The 16185-nt window shown below is 50.1% G+C and overlaps 3 protein-coding genes across 3 annotated transcripts; all 3 read left to right on the top strand.

Annotated features, from left to right (window-relative positions):
* The first annotated feature begins 10111 nt into the window (after nucleotides 1-10111).
* On the top strand, nucleotides 10112-11875 carry LOC125958322 (retinaldehyde-binding protein 1-like). Its single transcript, XM_049691591.1, has 2 exons — nucleotides 10112-11170; nucleotides 11254-11875. Exons 1-2 carry the CDS (start codon nucleotides 10415-10417, stop codon nucleotides 11488-11490), a joined length of 993 nt encoding a protein of 330 aa, XP_049547548.1. The 5' UTR covers nucleotides 10112-10414; the 3' UTR covers nucleotides 11491-11875.
* A 387-nt stretch (nucleotides 11876-12262) lies between these two features.
* On the top strand, nucleotides 12263-13726 carry LOC125958323 (retinaldehyde-binding protein 1-like). Its single transcript, XM_049691592.1, has 2 exons — nucleotides 12263-13316; nucleotides 13380-13726. The coding sequence occupies exons 1-2, from the start codon at nucleotides 12591-12593 to the stop codon at nucleotides 13638-13640; spliced, it is 987 nt and encodes a 328-aa protein (XP_049547549.1). The 5' UTR covers nucleotides 12263-12590; the 3' UTR covers nucleotides 13641-13726.
* A 503-nt stretch (nucleotides 13727-14229) lies between these two features.
* On the top strand, nucleotides 14230-16184 carry LOC125957100 (retinaldehyde-binding protein 1-like). The gene is made up of 2 exons (XM_049689530.1): nucleotides 14230-14976; nucleotides 15069-16184. The coding sequence occupies exons 1-2, from the start codon at nucleotides 14251-14253 to the stop codon at nucleotides 15327-15329; spliced, it is 987 nt and encodes a 328-aa protein (XP_049545487.1). The 5' UTR covers nucleotides 14230-14250; the 3' UTR covers nucleotides 15330-16184.
* The last annotated feature ends 1 nt before the right edge of the window (nucleotide 16185 follows it).

The following is a 16185-nucleotide window of genomic DNA, read 5'->3' on the forward strand; positions in this document are numbered from 1 at the left end:
CCGCAACGGCATCGGTTTGCAGATGCATCTGCTATGCTGTATGCCTGTTGTTTGTCGTTTTGCGAATGCCCTTTCCCCCCTGCGCAGACCAGCACGTGAAGCCGCTGTTCAGGAGGTGCATGAGCCACCGTAACATCTGCCTATGCCTTGTGCCCCAGCGCATCGTTTACTCCTCTTGCAGTTCGCTGTCCCCCCGTTTTCGGTGGCATCCCGCGTCGACACATATATCGCCGAAGATCCTCGCAATGCTGCGCACGCGCGCTGTTCAGATGAGGGGTTTTTGCTGTTTTTTTTCTCTTCCTCTTTTATGTCTGTTTATGCTCCGCCAGTTTATGCTTTCTTCACGCGCGCGTATGCTAACTCGCGGTTGGGTGCCGCACTTGGTGTTCGCGGTGCCAGGGTCGCGACGCACAGTGCAACTATCGACGCTCCGTGCGTGTGTGTGCCATTGCGATGAGTAAGTACATAAGAACCGATGGTGCAGATGCAAACGATTTTATGTTGGAGCATATACACTACTGTTTTAGTTTGTCCTCTTTTGAAAAAAATAATTTGCGCAAAGAGAGCACACAATTCGCACTTTTCGGTGATGCAATAAGTTGCTATAATTAATATTCATATACTAAATCCGGTAGTGGTTATGGAATGGTTTTTTTTTCTAAATACCCACCCTTCATGCATTAGTGGTAATATACACTCTGTGAAAACATAAATCATTCTCATCTTCCCCATTTCGACAACCGATTCCTTCACTCGATTGATGTACGATCCGCTCGTCACGTCGCTCGCGATCTTGTACGCGAGTAACAACGATACAGCATCCTCTTTTGCTGCCTTCTCTCGCTTCCCTTTCGTTATGTTTATGGTTTGATTTTTGTTTATTCTTCGTACGCCTGATGGTTCCCTCTCTTTTACGCACACGCACTCCTCTCACCGTTCTCGCTCTCAGCTGCAACAGGATGCATTTCCATGCAGTCGAACAGATCGCTCATATGCCGCGTGCCTTCAACTGATGCAATGCGATCGTATGCGTCGCGCAACAAGCGGTTCCTTTCTCTCTCTCTCTCGCTCTCGTTTCCTTTTCCCTGCAACACACAGCATCGAGCGAGGCCGCGGTGCCGCGAAGGGTGGAAAATCATTTTCCACCACTTATGTTGCCCGCACACACATATGTCTTGCGACGAGCAGGAGAAGAGAGCGAGAGCGATCCTACTAACGATCGGGAGCGAGCGTGGCGCGTTCTACGTTTATGTACTTATGGCCCCAGCATCGCTGCCGCGGCGGCGTGGAGGTCTCCTGTCGTGGTGTACGGGGAAAATTCTGGCTGACTCTGGCCTCCCGGTGCGCATCGCACTTTAGTTTGCGTCAGGCCGGCAAGGAGTGCGCTAGCACTGGAAAATTCGGCAAACTTCCCAAATCGTGAAAATCGTAACGCCTGAAAGGAAACGCCTGGTGTTTTTCACCGTCGAACGTGACCCACTACACGAATGCCAAACAGAACAGGTTGAATGGTGGAATTCGGAAGGAAAATTGAAAATAAACAGATAAAGGTAGAAACAGAGAGAGTGAAAATTGGCGGACCGAATCGATGGAAAAACGGTGATATCCTGCAAGAAAAAAAATCACCAAAAAAACTCGTGCCGTGTTGTGCCCTTTGTGAGAGAAGCGAGCGAAGGATATAAGTGCCCCCTATATCAAACCAAGCCAGGATAGTGCCGGAAAGCCGATGATGAAAGGAAAATGAACGTTAGGAAAATTGCTTCTGCTGTGCTTCTTGGCTTCTTATTTCCTCGTGCCAACAGCCGGTGCCCTCGAGGACGTGTGTGAAGTGTGACAACAAACGAACCAAAAATATTCAAAAAGACGCGACTCACACGACCGGTGCCGGTACCACCCGGTGGCGGTTTTGTTCTACGCTCCGATCGTTCAACCGACCAACCGCTGCGTGGTTGCTGCCGTCGTGCTGCGCCAACCGCGCTCGATATCCGCACGACCATTTGGATGGTCCGAAAGGTGAGTGTTCCCCGGGGGTGATCGGGTGTCGACGGTGCGCCGACAGTGGGGACGTCGTCCTGTTTGCGGTTCAACAAATTAGTTGACATTTGACAGTCTGGTCGCTGTCGTGCGATATAGAGAGGGTAGTAGCTGTAGCAGCAGCAGCAGCAGCAGCAGAAGCAGTAGAAGCAGCAGGTAGTCCAGGTGACTTGGTAATGGGCTATTGATTTATGTCCTCCTCTGAGCGACGTAGGACATCGCAGGCGACTAGATTGGTTGCTATTTAAAAAGGCGTTAGTAAGGCGATACTCTCGGACATATGGACTTTACACTTTTTGTCTGCCGAGTATATTCCATTAGGTTGTAAAGGATCGCTATCCTTAGAGAATCCCTGAGACGTTCTTATCTGAACTCAATCGCTTTTGAAGGTCCTCACGGTGGAAAAGGAGTTACTGCGTCTAGATACCGCAGAGGTACGCACGCATGTGTTCGGTATTCGAACAGATAGATAGGATATTATTGGAAGTCCATTTCCAACCCAACCACCACCACCATCACCGTGCTCTGGTCGATCATATTCCAATCGGAAGCGTTGTGTACTAAAAATAGGTATCACGCTGCGCTGCGTGACCTCTGTCCCACCACTCGGTCCAGCCTACCGTGCACGCACTGGGCGGGTGCGAGCACTTAATCCAAGGTAACGGTAGGGCCGGTGGTATTGGCCGAACTACTACACTCGTGCGTCGTCCATTGGCAATAAATCCCACACCCAGCATCCAGGTTCCAGATTGGAATGCACTCAAGGGCCGCACTTTCGAAGTGGACCAACGAACTGCCCCCTGCAGACGTCACAGGTCTGATGGTGGAGCGTTTCGTGAAGTAAAATGTGTCGAGCGGTCTAATTGCACCAGAGACGGGGTAGTGCAGAACCGGTGGACCCGTGGGCAAGGATTAACCGTCCAAGTTCGAGACAGAACGTCTAGTATGTGATTTGAATTGGAGACGCTTTAGTCGCGAGAACTATATGCTCGAACATATAAATGAATTAGGAAGGATGCTCACAAGGTCCAAATACTGCTATCAGTAAAACCTTTGACATCGTCACGGTGGCCCACGGTTATGATTTGCTCTGCTGACGGCTTTTCGGCTTTAATTTCAAGAACATTTCCTCCTCGAGACCTTGTACTACCTCAACGACTGGCGGGACTGATGGACTGCGTAGTACAAGGAAAAATTTCTTTTACGACAGTGATCGACACAAGACCATTAAAGATTTAAATTATTTATGGTAGCGGAGGAGGCAGGGCCGGCCGGTAGACAGGAAGCAAGGAGCCATCGAAGGAGCGTACATACGGCGGACCTCACTCGCTAAAGGTATTGGCGTCAATGGGTTTCGCAAAGGCCGGGCGGCCGGATTGGTCCCCCCCCACCTTTTTTTTCCTCCCCCTGCAGCATCTTCCCGGTGCTTTTTTGCTTCATAAATATAAATATCTATTTATTGGTCAGCGGCGCAAAGCGGCACGGTACGGTAACGCGTCATCGGTAACAGCTGCTCTTGGCGGTGCCAAAAGGGTTTCAATGGCGGCAAACAAAGACTCTGGGCACACCGTGCGCCTTAAGCACAGATTTCTTTTCGGTAAAATCACGTTAGATCACGTTCCGTGAGACAATTAAAGTGGATCGCTATAACTCACTTGAAGTGGCATGATAGCGTAACGATCGAATCAGCCCCCCCTTGGGATCGCCCATGAAACAGCTGATCGATGGGTTGATCCTCCCAATGTCATCCATCATAAGCACGAGGGGGCGGGGGTGCCAAAAGACGGCCACGTTTCCTCCAAATCCACTCTTACCGGAACCGGCTGCTACTGCCGTTGTTGGCAACTCACACACACACACACGCTCGCGCGCGCGTCCATCTTCTCTTCCACCCCGTTAAAAGTATAAACAGTTTGAAAAACGCTTCGAAAACGATCGAATCTCTGGGATGTGTCCGTACCCTGTCTGTATGTGTGTGTGTGTGTGTGTTGGAGAGTGTGCCGGTCCACTACTCCCAGCCAGGCCAACGGTCAAACAAGGAAGTTTCGGCGCGAGCAAACCGCGTCAAGGCGAGCACCGGCGTGGCCAGCTAGAAAATAGAAGCGCTTCAACAAGTGGATGATCTAATGCCACTCGATCGCTGGTGGTCAGCGTCGACACAGCCGCCGCCGCCACCGACGCCGCCGCCGCCAACTGACCGGACGAAAAAGGTGAAACAACCTGCTGCTGCTGCTGCTACTGCTGCGAAATCGCGGGGTTTTCCGTTCGCACGTTAATGTTTATTTCGCCACGTTTTTCGGTCGCCGCCCCGCGTAGCCAACTGCACCACGACCTACACCTCCGATCGGTGGCGATCCTGGGACTCGCAAGCTGTCAGTGTCTATCAATCGAAGAAGAGTAGCGACCGGGCAGCGTAGCGAACGTTGTTGGTGAGTGAGTGAGTGAGTGGAGCGTACGCGTACGCCGGCTGCAAATGCGTCATTCCGCGTTCCGGCGAGTCGTCCCCGTATTTTCGTACACCCGCACCGCGCAGCCGATCCGGCTCTGGCGAGGTCTGGCTTCGCTCGTGGTTTCTTCCCCACCGAATGGGCGGGCGGGGTGTCGCTGGAATGGAGTTTTTGGATAAACGCGCTTTTGAGGTCGCTGACGGGGGAAAAAAAAATCGCGCGGGAAAATTGGTCACGATGCGATGGGACGCGACGCGACGAAATGTTTACAGTGCGCGTCGTTGGCCACCGGCCAACCGGAGTAATGGCCAGCCACCTTGACTTCAGAGCGCACCCGATGTCCGGCATTGCCTTCGACCGTAACCGATGCACTCGGTTTGCGGTGTGATGGTGGTGGTGCGTTATGGACTGGAAAAAGAAGAGACAGGACGCAGGGCGCAGGGTTGGAGGACGTGTGTGGCCACTAATTAAGCTATAAACGACGATGATGAAGCTGATGATGATGTTGCGGGCAGGGTAGATGTGTTCACCTGTGACCGTACAGTAACCAGGATCAGCAGGTCTGCCTTTTGCGGAACGCACGACGACGACGACGACGACGAAGGAGGACCAAGCTCCCTGCAACCAGTGTATCCAAGATCGATACGCAAACACTACCCTCCTCTCTCTCTAGTCAAATGTTGATTTATTCGAAATGCTGCTTGCACGCGGACCGCACTGCTGTAAAAGGGGGGCTACTGTATGGTAAGCCTCGCGCCTTTCTGCGGTGCTGGAATGGGGGGACTTTTTGAAATATGAGGCCGATCATCAATAATTTTATTTTAAGTCTCGTTTGGTGTAAACCTGCCGCGGCGTGTTGCCGGCGGAAGTGTTTAACATTCAGCAGACGAGCATCCATCAAGGGTTGCCGAGTACGTTCACCTTACGGGATCACATTGCGTAGGGTAGTCTAGGGAAACCGATCTCAGTAACCGAAGAAGCTCACACACAAGGGAAGGGACCGATTCTTTCCCTCGAGTTCTCGAGCAAACAGTTGTAGTACTTTGGACTTTTGCAATCGCGACTCATCTTCGGATTAGTTCGTACCGGAGTGTCGTACACTAGTACCTGGTATCGTATTTCCCGGAAATACGAAACCGGTTTACGATGAGCATTACGATGAGCATAAATAAACAAATCGCGTTGTTCGCGGGGAAGGTGCGTTACGAGACGGTTAATTGCGGAAGAACTTCAAGAACCCCTTTTTGTACTTTGAGGGATTTCTCCACGTCCCGAATCGCATTCCACAGATTTTGTTTTATTTTTATATTATATTTCTATTTCTAAATGCAATAGTAAACAAAAAATTTAATGATTTCGCTTCCGACTCTCTCTCTCTTCTTCTTCTCCATTCCGATAAGATTGCATACGTTGGATCACGATGGTACAGGAACTTTCTTCCAATGTGCCGGAGGAGCTGTACAATCTGACGCAGCTGGCCGAGGTTTCGCTGGCTGCAGGTAAGCTCAGTACTGCTGCAGCGGCCAATCGCACCCAGCAGCAGCAGCAGCAACAGCATCAGCAACAGATACCGTACGCCGCTGACTACCTGATGCACCATCACCAGCACCATCCGGTGATGTACAGCATCGTCCGGTACGGTGCTGACTCAGCCGGTGACAAGATGCTGATGACACCGATAGCTGACCATTACACACCAACCTACCACGTGTTGAACCAATCCCAGAACGGTGCGATACCGATAGTGCAACTGATGCACCAGGACCAACCGACTACCATCGAGGGTCAGGGTCACGGTGAACGATATCGGAATGATCATTCCCCCAGCGTCAGCGAACACTCACCCTCCGCGCAGGCCGTCGCAACGAAGAAAAAGTGGACGAAAAAGTGGGAGATAATCCATGGTTCGCAGGCAGCGATCTCCGCACCCGAATCCTGCCACGCTACCGATAGTGACGCTGTTGGTGGCGAATTGTCCCCCAAGAAACGTCCTGCGGTGCCGTTATCACCGATTGGTACGGATGGCGATTACGATAGCGGCCGTTCCGGGCTCATCTACTATGCACCGACGATAGGACGATCCGAGACGGGCGATGAGATGACCGATACCGGTTCACCAGCGTGCGATAAGGACCGGAACACGCTCACTATATTAGAATGTCCTGCGAGCCGGACCGCCGTCAGTTGCTTCGGCAACGGACCGCAAACGGACGCGGACGATCTGAGTCTGGCCCGTGGTAGCACCTCCGAGGAGTCACAGGATTCCGGCATGGTCGAGTGTAACTATTCGCACAAGGTGTTCGATCGTAAGAAGGCTCGCAAATTGCGGACCGTGTCCTGTACGAGTACGGGTAGCAGTAATAGTTGCGGAACGCCCGTGGGCTCGATCGGCGATGGCGGCGGGCCGGATTCTGGTGGTGAAGTGATGGAACGGATGAATGATTCCGATTCGGGAACGCCACGGTTGGGCAAGCAGCAGAAGACTGGAGTGGAAAGTGTTGATCGTAGCGCCGGGCGGAACAGTGGTGATGAAGGTTCGAGTGGTACCGCCGAGGACGTTCACATCTGCCCGGAGTGCAACAAGCAGTACTCCACGTCATCCAATTTGGCGAGACATCGACAAACGCATCGGTAGGTGGACTAGACAGTTGCTAAAGACAATCACAGTGTGTGTGTGTTACAGTGACTCATGGCGTCATTCTAACCTCCTCCCGCCAACAGATCATTGGAAGACAAGAAGGCCCGCCGATGTCCTTTCTGCTCGAAGGTGTACGTCTCGATGCCGGCTTACTCCATGCACGTGCGAACACACAACCAAGGCTGCCAGTGTCCAACCTGCGGCAAATGCTTCTCCAGACCCTGGCTGTTGCAAGGACATATTCGCACACACACAGGTAAGATTGACACACATGCCCTTGAACGTAGCCGGTTTTTTTTAATAACGTTCATGTCCTTTTCGACAATAGGCGAGAAACCCTTCCAATGCAACGTTTGCCAGAAGGCGTTTGCGGACAAATCGAACCTCCGGGCACACGTGCAGACACACTCGAACATGAAACCACACTCCTGTGGCCGGTGTGGTAAATCGTTTGCCCTGAAATCGTACCTCTACAAACACGAGGATTCGTCCTGCCTGAAGAGTGACAAACCGGCGAAAGCTCCCAAGGTACCCTCGAACCGTCCCCGGCGAAAGTCTTCCAAGGAACGCTGTTCGGTGGCTGTTGAGTCGACGAGTGAACCCATTCCATCGCCTGCCGCGATCACGAGCTCTGCAAGCTACTCTCCGGCGCAGCAACCAGTGACCCCGTCAGTACCAATGGATGTTCAAACATCGCCACAGGCTTCGAGTATCGCTTTCAAGGATGTTGTGCGTGCTAAAATACGCGAGGTGTTTGGAGACAATTGCAAGAAAGCGGCACGCCTCTTGACAGCAGCGTCAGCGGCAGGACACTCGGTTAGTGGGGCGCCCACAACATCTCCCGGTGTTCCGGATAACCGTATCAGCGTCATAAGAATGGCGAGCTCTAGCGGAGAGCTGTACAAACCGTCTGGTGACAGCTCACAGCAGCCGAGTTCGCCGGTCACGGATCAAGTGGAAGTTCGCAGTACGAGTGCCTCGAACAGTGAGGCTGCCGTGGACGGGTATCGACCAACGTATGCCATTATGGCATAGTTAAGCTGCCCCCTCCCCTGTGCAATGGACATGCGTGATGATCTCCCGATGAATGAAGTATTGGTGCCAATTTTGTTTTAATCTTTTTCTTTTGCTAAACAACCTACCTAAAGGAGTTGTCCTGTACAGTTTCACAGCTTCTGATAGTGCTAGGTTGTAGCATGTAGGGATAATGTTTCAATCAGTTCGATTAGCGTAAGACACTGTACATTCACTGCGCGAGACAGCTAAGCGTACCAAAGATTTAATTTCGAGTTACGGAATCTGCGAACAAATGTAGCGTATCGTTGCATATGCAGTTGCATATTTGACGTTTATATGCGGGCAGCCCAAAAACCCCACTTTGCGCTGTTACACACCTTAAGGCTGTCGATTAGGTTTAGTACGAGTGAGCTGCACACCGCTGCTTGCGTTATTTTATTTTTTTTTATAAATTTGCTAAGTTAGAATTAGCGTTGCCTAAGACATTGCCCGTAGATGTTTGATAGTTTCACTGCAACAAAGGACGAGAATGTTCTAGTCTGATTATTGTTACAACTTTTGTGCTATCGATCAGTCTGCTCTGCACGGGTGCTCGCGGTTTCCAATTTTCGTCGCAAACCGTTTCACACGCTGCAGCAGCAGATGTTCATAGCAGCTTGAGCTTTTATGATTCAAGCTAGGTTACAACACAACTTCTTAAGCGTAAACACATAAGATAAGAATAAGAATGAGTAATGCGAAGAGTGATGGAGCTGATCAAATGGTGCAAACAGTTAACGATTAGACAAAATGACAAATGTGCCCCCCACCCCGGAAGGGTGCCCGCTGTCTACCTGGCTGGGTAAGATGCAATATTTTAGCTTCTAAGGATTTTGGTGATAACATGAGTTAGTTTTCGTAAGGATGATGATCTTTTTCTAAAATAAAATAAAAAATTCCACGGTAAACGAAATGATTGTTTGCTTTTTGCTGTAAAGCTGATCACGTGGGACGATCGAGTGAAAGATCACTTGAGTGCGTCTATATTTCGACAAACAGTTTACAACGAGCATGAAAATCGACGGCGAAAAAAGGGCGGGAAGGATTTTTAGTGAAACTGATTTGAAAACTTTTACCATATTTATTGATCTTTGCTGAATTCAATAAATGCCAGGAACAAATCAAATTAAATTTAACATAACATCAACATGTAAAATAATTTTTTATATGCGTCTTTCAATAAGTGAAAAATTGTTTTATTATCTGTTGATGAATAGATATCTGATTATCTATTGATTTCTTCCATTCTTTGTGTACAATTAGCATTGTTGTTATATGAACTAACTATATCCAGAAGAAGCGTTGCTTGCAACGCTTTCATAACGGTGATGAATGATCACATTTTGCTTGTTACTTCGGTCGACCCAAATGTTTTCATGATCTTCTCTTGACCTTCTCGATCTAGCGCGATTCCTTTTACCACAAACCGTAGCATCAGAGCCAAACCAAAGAAATCGCTTGTGTACCACAAACAAGACCATTATGCAAACATTACAAAAAACTCTCTTCGTCTAGCCATTTGATAGTCAACGACCTTTTCCGATCCTGGTGCCGGTGCCAGAGCAATGATATTGTGCGCGCGATAACCGAAAACTTAATTGCCCATTACGGTTTGCGTCGGCACACTTAGCGAACTCCTCTGTTTTGCAGCAAGAAATGGAAAGATCCATAGCCGAGCGTACGAATCCTTCAAGTTTTACGAGTTGTCATAAAAATGGTCACTGGCTCAGGCTCCTCCATAGATGAGCCCGCCAGTGTCATGGCCATGGTCAACGATGATGATGATGATGACGATGATGATGCTGATGATGGTGATAGAAAACCGCGAGCACTAGAACCGGTTCTAAGCGCGCGCTATACAGCTGGTACTAGTGTCGACCTCCACCTTGCGCGGTCTGCGTACAGAGAGCGCGCCAATGCTTATCTGCTGCTGCTGGTGTGGTTGTGTGTGCGATAGTCGCAATTTTAAGCAATGCCATGGTACCCCTACTTCTCGTGCTCATCGACGCGAAGACGCGGTTTGCCTCGGTAGCCATGGATACCAACCATTGCAGGCACTGCAGGCTGATGAAGGTGTTAGTGGTAGCACTGCATTAGAAAGTGAAAGCCACACGGAACCCCGTTACTCGGATTACGTGTATGCAGTGGTGCGGATGCACTTGCCATACTTTGCAGTTTTCAATCGACGGTGCATCGAAGAGGAAGATCCCGCAGAAAATAAAAATCTCTTCGCTCTCCGATGGCTTCCAGTGTAACCTCAGTGCCCCAGTGTCCACTATCCGTGGAAAAGTGTCCTTCGCGGTACGAGGAAAACGACATCGACGCCCTAGCTGCACTGTCGGAGCAGCACCGTACGATTGCCGCGCAGGAACTGGGTGAAACAGATGAGAAGCGAGGGGTGGCGGTAAGTGCAATGCGCCAGTGGATCGCCTCCCACCCGCACATACGCAAGTGTCGCACGGATGCACGGTTTTTGCTACGATTTCTCCGTGCCCGTGCTTACGATCTGGATGCAGCGCGCAACACACTCGAGCGCTATCTGACGATGCGCCAGACGTTTCGATTGTGGTACGAGAATCTCGATCCCACCGATCGCTACATGCGTGAGCTGGTGGAGGAGGTGCAAGGTTGTTTACCGCTCGGGGTGGACCGGGCCGGTCGTATGGTGGCGCTGGTGCGTGTGCGGAGCTTCGATGTAACGCGTTACAACTGCTATCACCTCGGGCGCTTCCAGCATATGCTGTTCGAAGCGTTCTTCGATGACGTGACGGTACAGGTCGGTGGTGGGGTGGCGATCGTTGACTGTGAGGCGGCCACGATGGGCCACATGATGTGCTTTAAGCTGACGGACGTGAGGAACTTCATCGAGTGCATCCAGCACGCACTGCCGGTGCGTGTGAAGGAGGTACACATCGTCCGGTTGCCGATGATCGGTCAGGCCCTCGGTAATCTCGTGCTGAGCTTCACCGGTGACGAGCTCCGGCGGCGCATATTCGTGAGTTAGCTAGCGTTGCGTGACACACGTCACACGATAGCATTGGACTATATCATTTTCTTTCCCTTTTTCGGGTCCACCAGTTCCACAGCACCATGGACGAGGTGGTCAAGTTTGTGGATCGTGAACTGCTGCCGGTCGAGTATGGTGGGAAGACGAAACCGGAGGAGGTTACGGCTGCGTTGAAGCAGCGTCTGGCAACCCAACGGGATGCGCTGCTGCTGCTGGATCAGATGGAGATCGACTGTGCACCGTACGCACACTTCTGGAACCAAACCGAAGCCGACGGTGACGTGGAGTTCGGCATGGAGATTGATTAACGGAATGTGATGTGCATGAAACAAGGGGTGGGGAGGGGTTTTCTACTTTCGGGTGGAGGATCTAATCATTAAATTGTATAATGAGGCTCGAGGGTTTTTCTTTTTCATGTGGAAGCTGACATGCAATTGACCCGTTGCCGGGCGTACCACTTACTAGGCACCCTTTCCGGTGTTGGATAGATTTCAATCAAGCTTGGATGATAGTCAATTAGTGTCTATAAGTACCCTAGGCGCTGCCAGGTAAGCAGTAGTAGGTTGTTGAGATAAGACTCTCCTTGCAATCGACTCTCAATGCTATCCGTTGACCCCAGCAAGCGAAGGCATCATTCCGTCAAAGCATGTATCAAACTAAGATAGATTTGAATAAAAAGCACATTCAAAGTGATATACACTCTAGAGACGCTCATATTGTTACTCAGCTTAGACAGCGGGCCTCCTAACGCCCGCCCGTGTATCCATAAGCACCGTATTGTTCCAACAGCTGTACAAACAAGCTGGTGTTGTAGATGTTTCAACCTACCACCCCATCCCCCGCCCCTGTGGGAAGCTGCAACAGATAATAAAATAAAACATTGGATCTCCTGCTCCTCCTGGCAGTACGCACTATTGAGCGTTCTACTTTTCTTCTACTGATCTCATTTGCATTACACTAGTACACCGACTCAGCTACATGCGCACGCATGCGATCACCGTAGTGCCGCATGGGTGTAATCTAATGATCGATTAAACCAGCCACAGATACGTAGCTACAAGGTTCTGCTACGCACAAGGGCACCACTACGCTGTTAGTATGCTCCACCGTCTAGGCCCGGCATTGACGGTCTACGTTGACGTTTCGTGGCCGAGTGCTCGAAGGTAGACAGGCCTGCCACCCAGCCAGCCGGCAATTAGAACTCTGAGAGAACAACATCCAGTGACCAGTAACCATACGTCGGGGTCTGGGCGAAGCCGTAGCGAAGGTTTTCTGTTTCACTCTTTCATGCGTTCCTTCGAGAGGATCGAGCACATGGGATCGCCGAGCATAGGCTAGCGCTTGTGATGGCAGTTTCTTCTAAACCGTGGCTGCGATCGGATCGTCGAGATCATCGTGTTTAGCAAGCATGTCCACCACGGAGGTTCACTATTCGGTGGAGAAGCGCCCGGAAAGTTACGACAAGTACGAGTTCACGTTACCGGAGCTGTACCGGAAGCTGGCGAAGGAGGAGCTTCGCGAGGACGATGAGATTCGGGAGCAATCGTTGGAGCAGATGAGGGAATGGATCGCCAAACATCCGTACATCCGCAAGTGCCGCACGGATTCGTCGTTTCTGTTGCGGTTCCTGCGCTTCCGGAAGTACTCGGTACCGATGGCGTGCGAAGCCCTGGAACGCTATCTGGCGATGAGGGAAACGTTTCCCCAGTGGTTCAAGAATCTGGACTGTAACGAGTCGGTAATGAGCGAGCTGCTTTCGGATGCAGTCTTTATGAAGCTGGGACAGGATGGCGAGGGCCGCACCGTGCTTCTGTGTATCGTGAAGAACCTGAACGTGGAGAAGTTTGGTCCACTGGCACAGGGCCGAATGGTGGCGCTCTTGATCGAGTCACTGCTCGAGTGGGAAGAGGTGCAGATCGGTGGATTCCGGGTGATGCTCGACTTCAGTGAGTCCGTCATGAAGCATTACGGTGTTTGGGGCGTATCGGATATGAAGATCTTCATGGATGCGATCAACCGCTCGTACCCGATACGCTTCCGAGAGATTCATGGCGCAAAGCTACCCAAGTTTGCCGTCACCGTGATCAATCTGCTTCTCACGTTCGCCAGTACGAAGTTGAAGGAGAGAATCATCGTAAGTATTGTGAATTGGACGCCCATCTGATCCCTGGGATAAACGTTTACGTATCCCACGCAGTGTCACAACACGGTCCTGGAGATGAAGAGCAAATTCGACGCCTCGCTGTTACCGCAGGAGCTCGGTGGTGAGCTGGACGGCGCCGATGCGACACGCAAGTTTCTCAAGCATCTCGAGACCAGACGGAGCGCTATACTGGGGCTCGATGATATGGACATCGATACAGCCCACTTTTCGTCACTCTGGAGCCAATCGAATGTCGTCGAGAACGAGGTTGAGGGTGGTGTTGCAGGCAGCTTCCGCAAACTGAATGTTGATTAACTGTTTGTTTTTACTTTACTCCTTAATCCTAAGGCTTATACATTGAAGGCGATGATATACATTCATTCTGCATTCTTTTAACCGTCTTCGTGTGTGTGTGTGTGTATATTTTATGGAATTTTATTAAGATTTAGAAAGAAAAATATTTCCTTTTCGACATTTAGGCACATTTTGGTCGTACAAATGATGATGTCATGCATGTGGTTCAAGCCCGATTTAGAGGCCTGTGATGCGTGTGCCGCAAACATTAACCGTTAATCTTTAATGACTTTCAACGCAAGAGACATAAAAAGACCTTCAACTTTAACCAGTTGATTATTCCAGTTCATTCCATTAAACTTGAGGCATCGTGTAACTAGTATACCGCCTGTTAAATTCGCATAGCCCTGGTACATATGGTATGTGTACTGCGGCCGTCTAACATAGAGCATTATTTGCCTACGCCAAAAACACGTTTCCATTTTATAGCCACCGAAACCCCCCTCTCTACATCACGCTAACCGGGTTGAGATTTTCACGATAGATTGTACAACACAGCGCTTAACATCCCATCCACGCATTAGCAACGATCATTCAGTTGCTAGCTTTCGCTTTGATCAGGTACCACATCATGTCCAATACTAGCAATCGTTTCTCGGTGGAGAAGCGCCCGGAAAGTTACGACAAGTACGAGTTCACGTTACCGGAGCTGTACCGGAAGCTGGCGAAGGAGGAGCTTCGCGAGGACGATGAGATTCGGGAGCAGTCGTTGGAGCAGATGAGGGAATGGATCGCCAAACATCGGTACATCCGCAAGTGCCGCACGGATTCGTCGTTTCTGTTGCGGTTCCTGCGCTTCCGGAAGTACTCGGTACCGATGGCGTGCGAAGCTCTGGAACGCTATCTGGCGATGAGGGAAACGTTTCCCCAGTGGTTCAAGAATCTGGACTGTAACGAGCCAGCGCTGCGGCAGATGCTGGAGGATGGTGTGTTCGTGCGTCTCGGTACCGACGAAACCGGGCGAATGGTGATCCACTTTCGGTTCGCGCAGTTTAATGTCGAAAAGTTTAACGCCGTGCAGGAGGGACGGTTTACCGCGCTCTTGATCGAGTCGTTGCTGGAATGGGAGGAGATGCAAATTGGTGGCGTGCGTGTAGTGGTCGATTTTAGGGGATCTGTTATGAAGCACTTCGGCATTTGGGGTGTGTCGGATATGAAGATCTTCATGGACGCGGTCAATCGTTCGTACCCGTTACGGTTGCGCCAGGTGCACGGTGTTAAGTTTCCGAAGTTTGCCGTCCCCATCGTGAACCTGTTGCTGTCGTTCGCGAGCTCGAAGCTGCGGGATCGCATAATGGTAGGTTGATCGATAGCAATCCGTTTTTCCGGCGTGCTTGTGTGTGTGTTTGTGTGTTCGATTGGTAATTTCGGTTTGTTGGTTTTTTGCAGTGTCATGAAAGTGTCGAGAGTATGGCCGAAAACTTTGATGCATCGTTGCTTTTGAAGGAGTGTGGCGGGCATGCCGATCCCAAGTCGCTGGAAGCCGATTTTCTAAAACATGCCGAGGAACGGCGCGACGTGATACTGGCACTTGACGAAATGGAAATAGACGCGCGGCGTTACTCATCGTTGTGGGCATCTAGAAGCACCGAGGAGCACGAGGTGGAAGCTGGAGTAGCGGGAAGCTTCCGAAAGTTGGCTGTCGATTGATGGATCCCACAGTTGTGAAGATTCACACAAACTAACGTGTTGTGATTCGTTATTAAAAGACAATGTGATTCCTTTTCGGTTCATATGTATCTATCAATTCGATGCTTAAACGATCGAAATGTGCCCCTTGCGTGCATTTAGGCATTTGAACCTCATGTTCCACATTAACCCATTATCTCTACATCCTGGGGTGGTGCGCCCGACCGTGTCAGGCGGTTGCTCGCTGCCCCAGCAAATCCAGCACGTTTTAAACAATGAGATATCCAGTTCTATCCAGATAATTGCCCAGTACATCCGCGCTCCTAAGGCGAAAGATAATGAAATCGATTCTATCCCTACTTCCAGCCTACTGTGCCCAGTGTAAGGGATTTGCGTGCTGTCTCCAGGGTAGGCTTTAACCTAATTCTCTTTTATGGTCTTTTGTGGTTTTATTGGAAATGAAATTAAAAATGAAACATAAAGTCAATCGGCTATGCAACTGAGCTCTTAGCGACAGTTGATATGCCGTACCTCTATCGCTCATCGTTCTTTCTTTGGTTGGCATTGATTTTTTGGGTGACCTCCGTGTCGTTATCGGTCAACCGCTGCATTCGCCATTCGACGCCGTACTGGATTCGTGTAACGTACCAACGTAACATGGTAGCTGCACCTTAAGCTATGCTTTTTATACACGTTCGCGTTACCTTCAATGTGAATTTACGAATTTGTTTAAACAATCCTTTATAAACATTCAAGGGAAAATAGATATGCCGATGCTCGAAAGTTAAATATTAATCCTGATTTATTTCTACAGAGATGGAAATTCTATAGTAAAAATATGAAATATATCATAAGCGATAAATTTGGTTTCCGAATC

The sequence above is a fragment of the Anopheles darlingi genome, chromosome 3 (assembly GCF_943734745.1).
Source record: "Anopheles darlingi chromosome 3, idAnoDarlMG_H_01, whole genome shotgun sequence".
In the NCBI taxonomy this organism is placed as follows: Eukaryota; Metazoa; Arthropoda; class Insecta; order Diptera; family Culicidae; genus Anopheles; species Anopheles darlingi.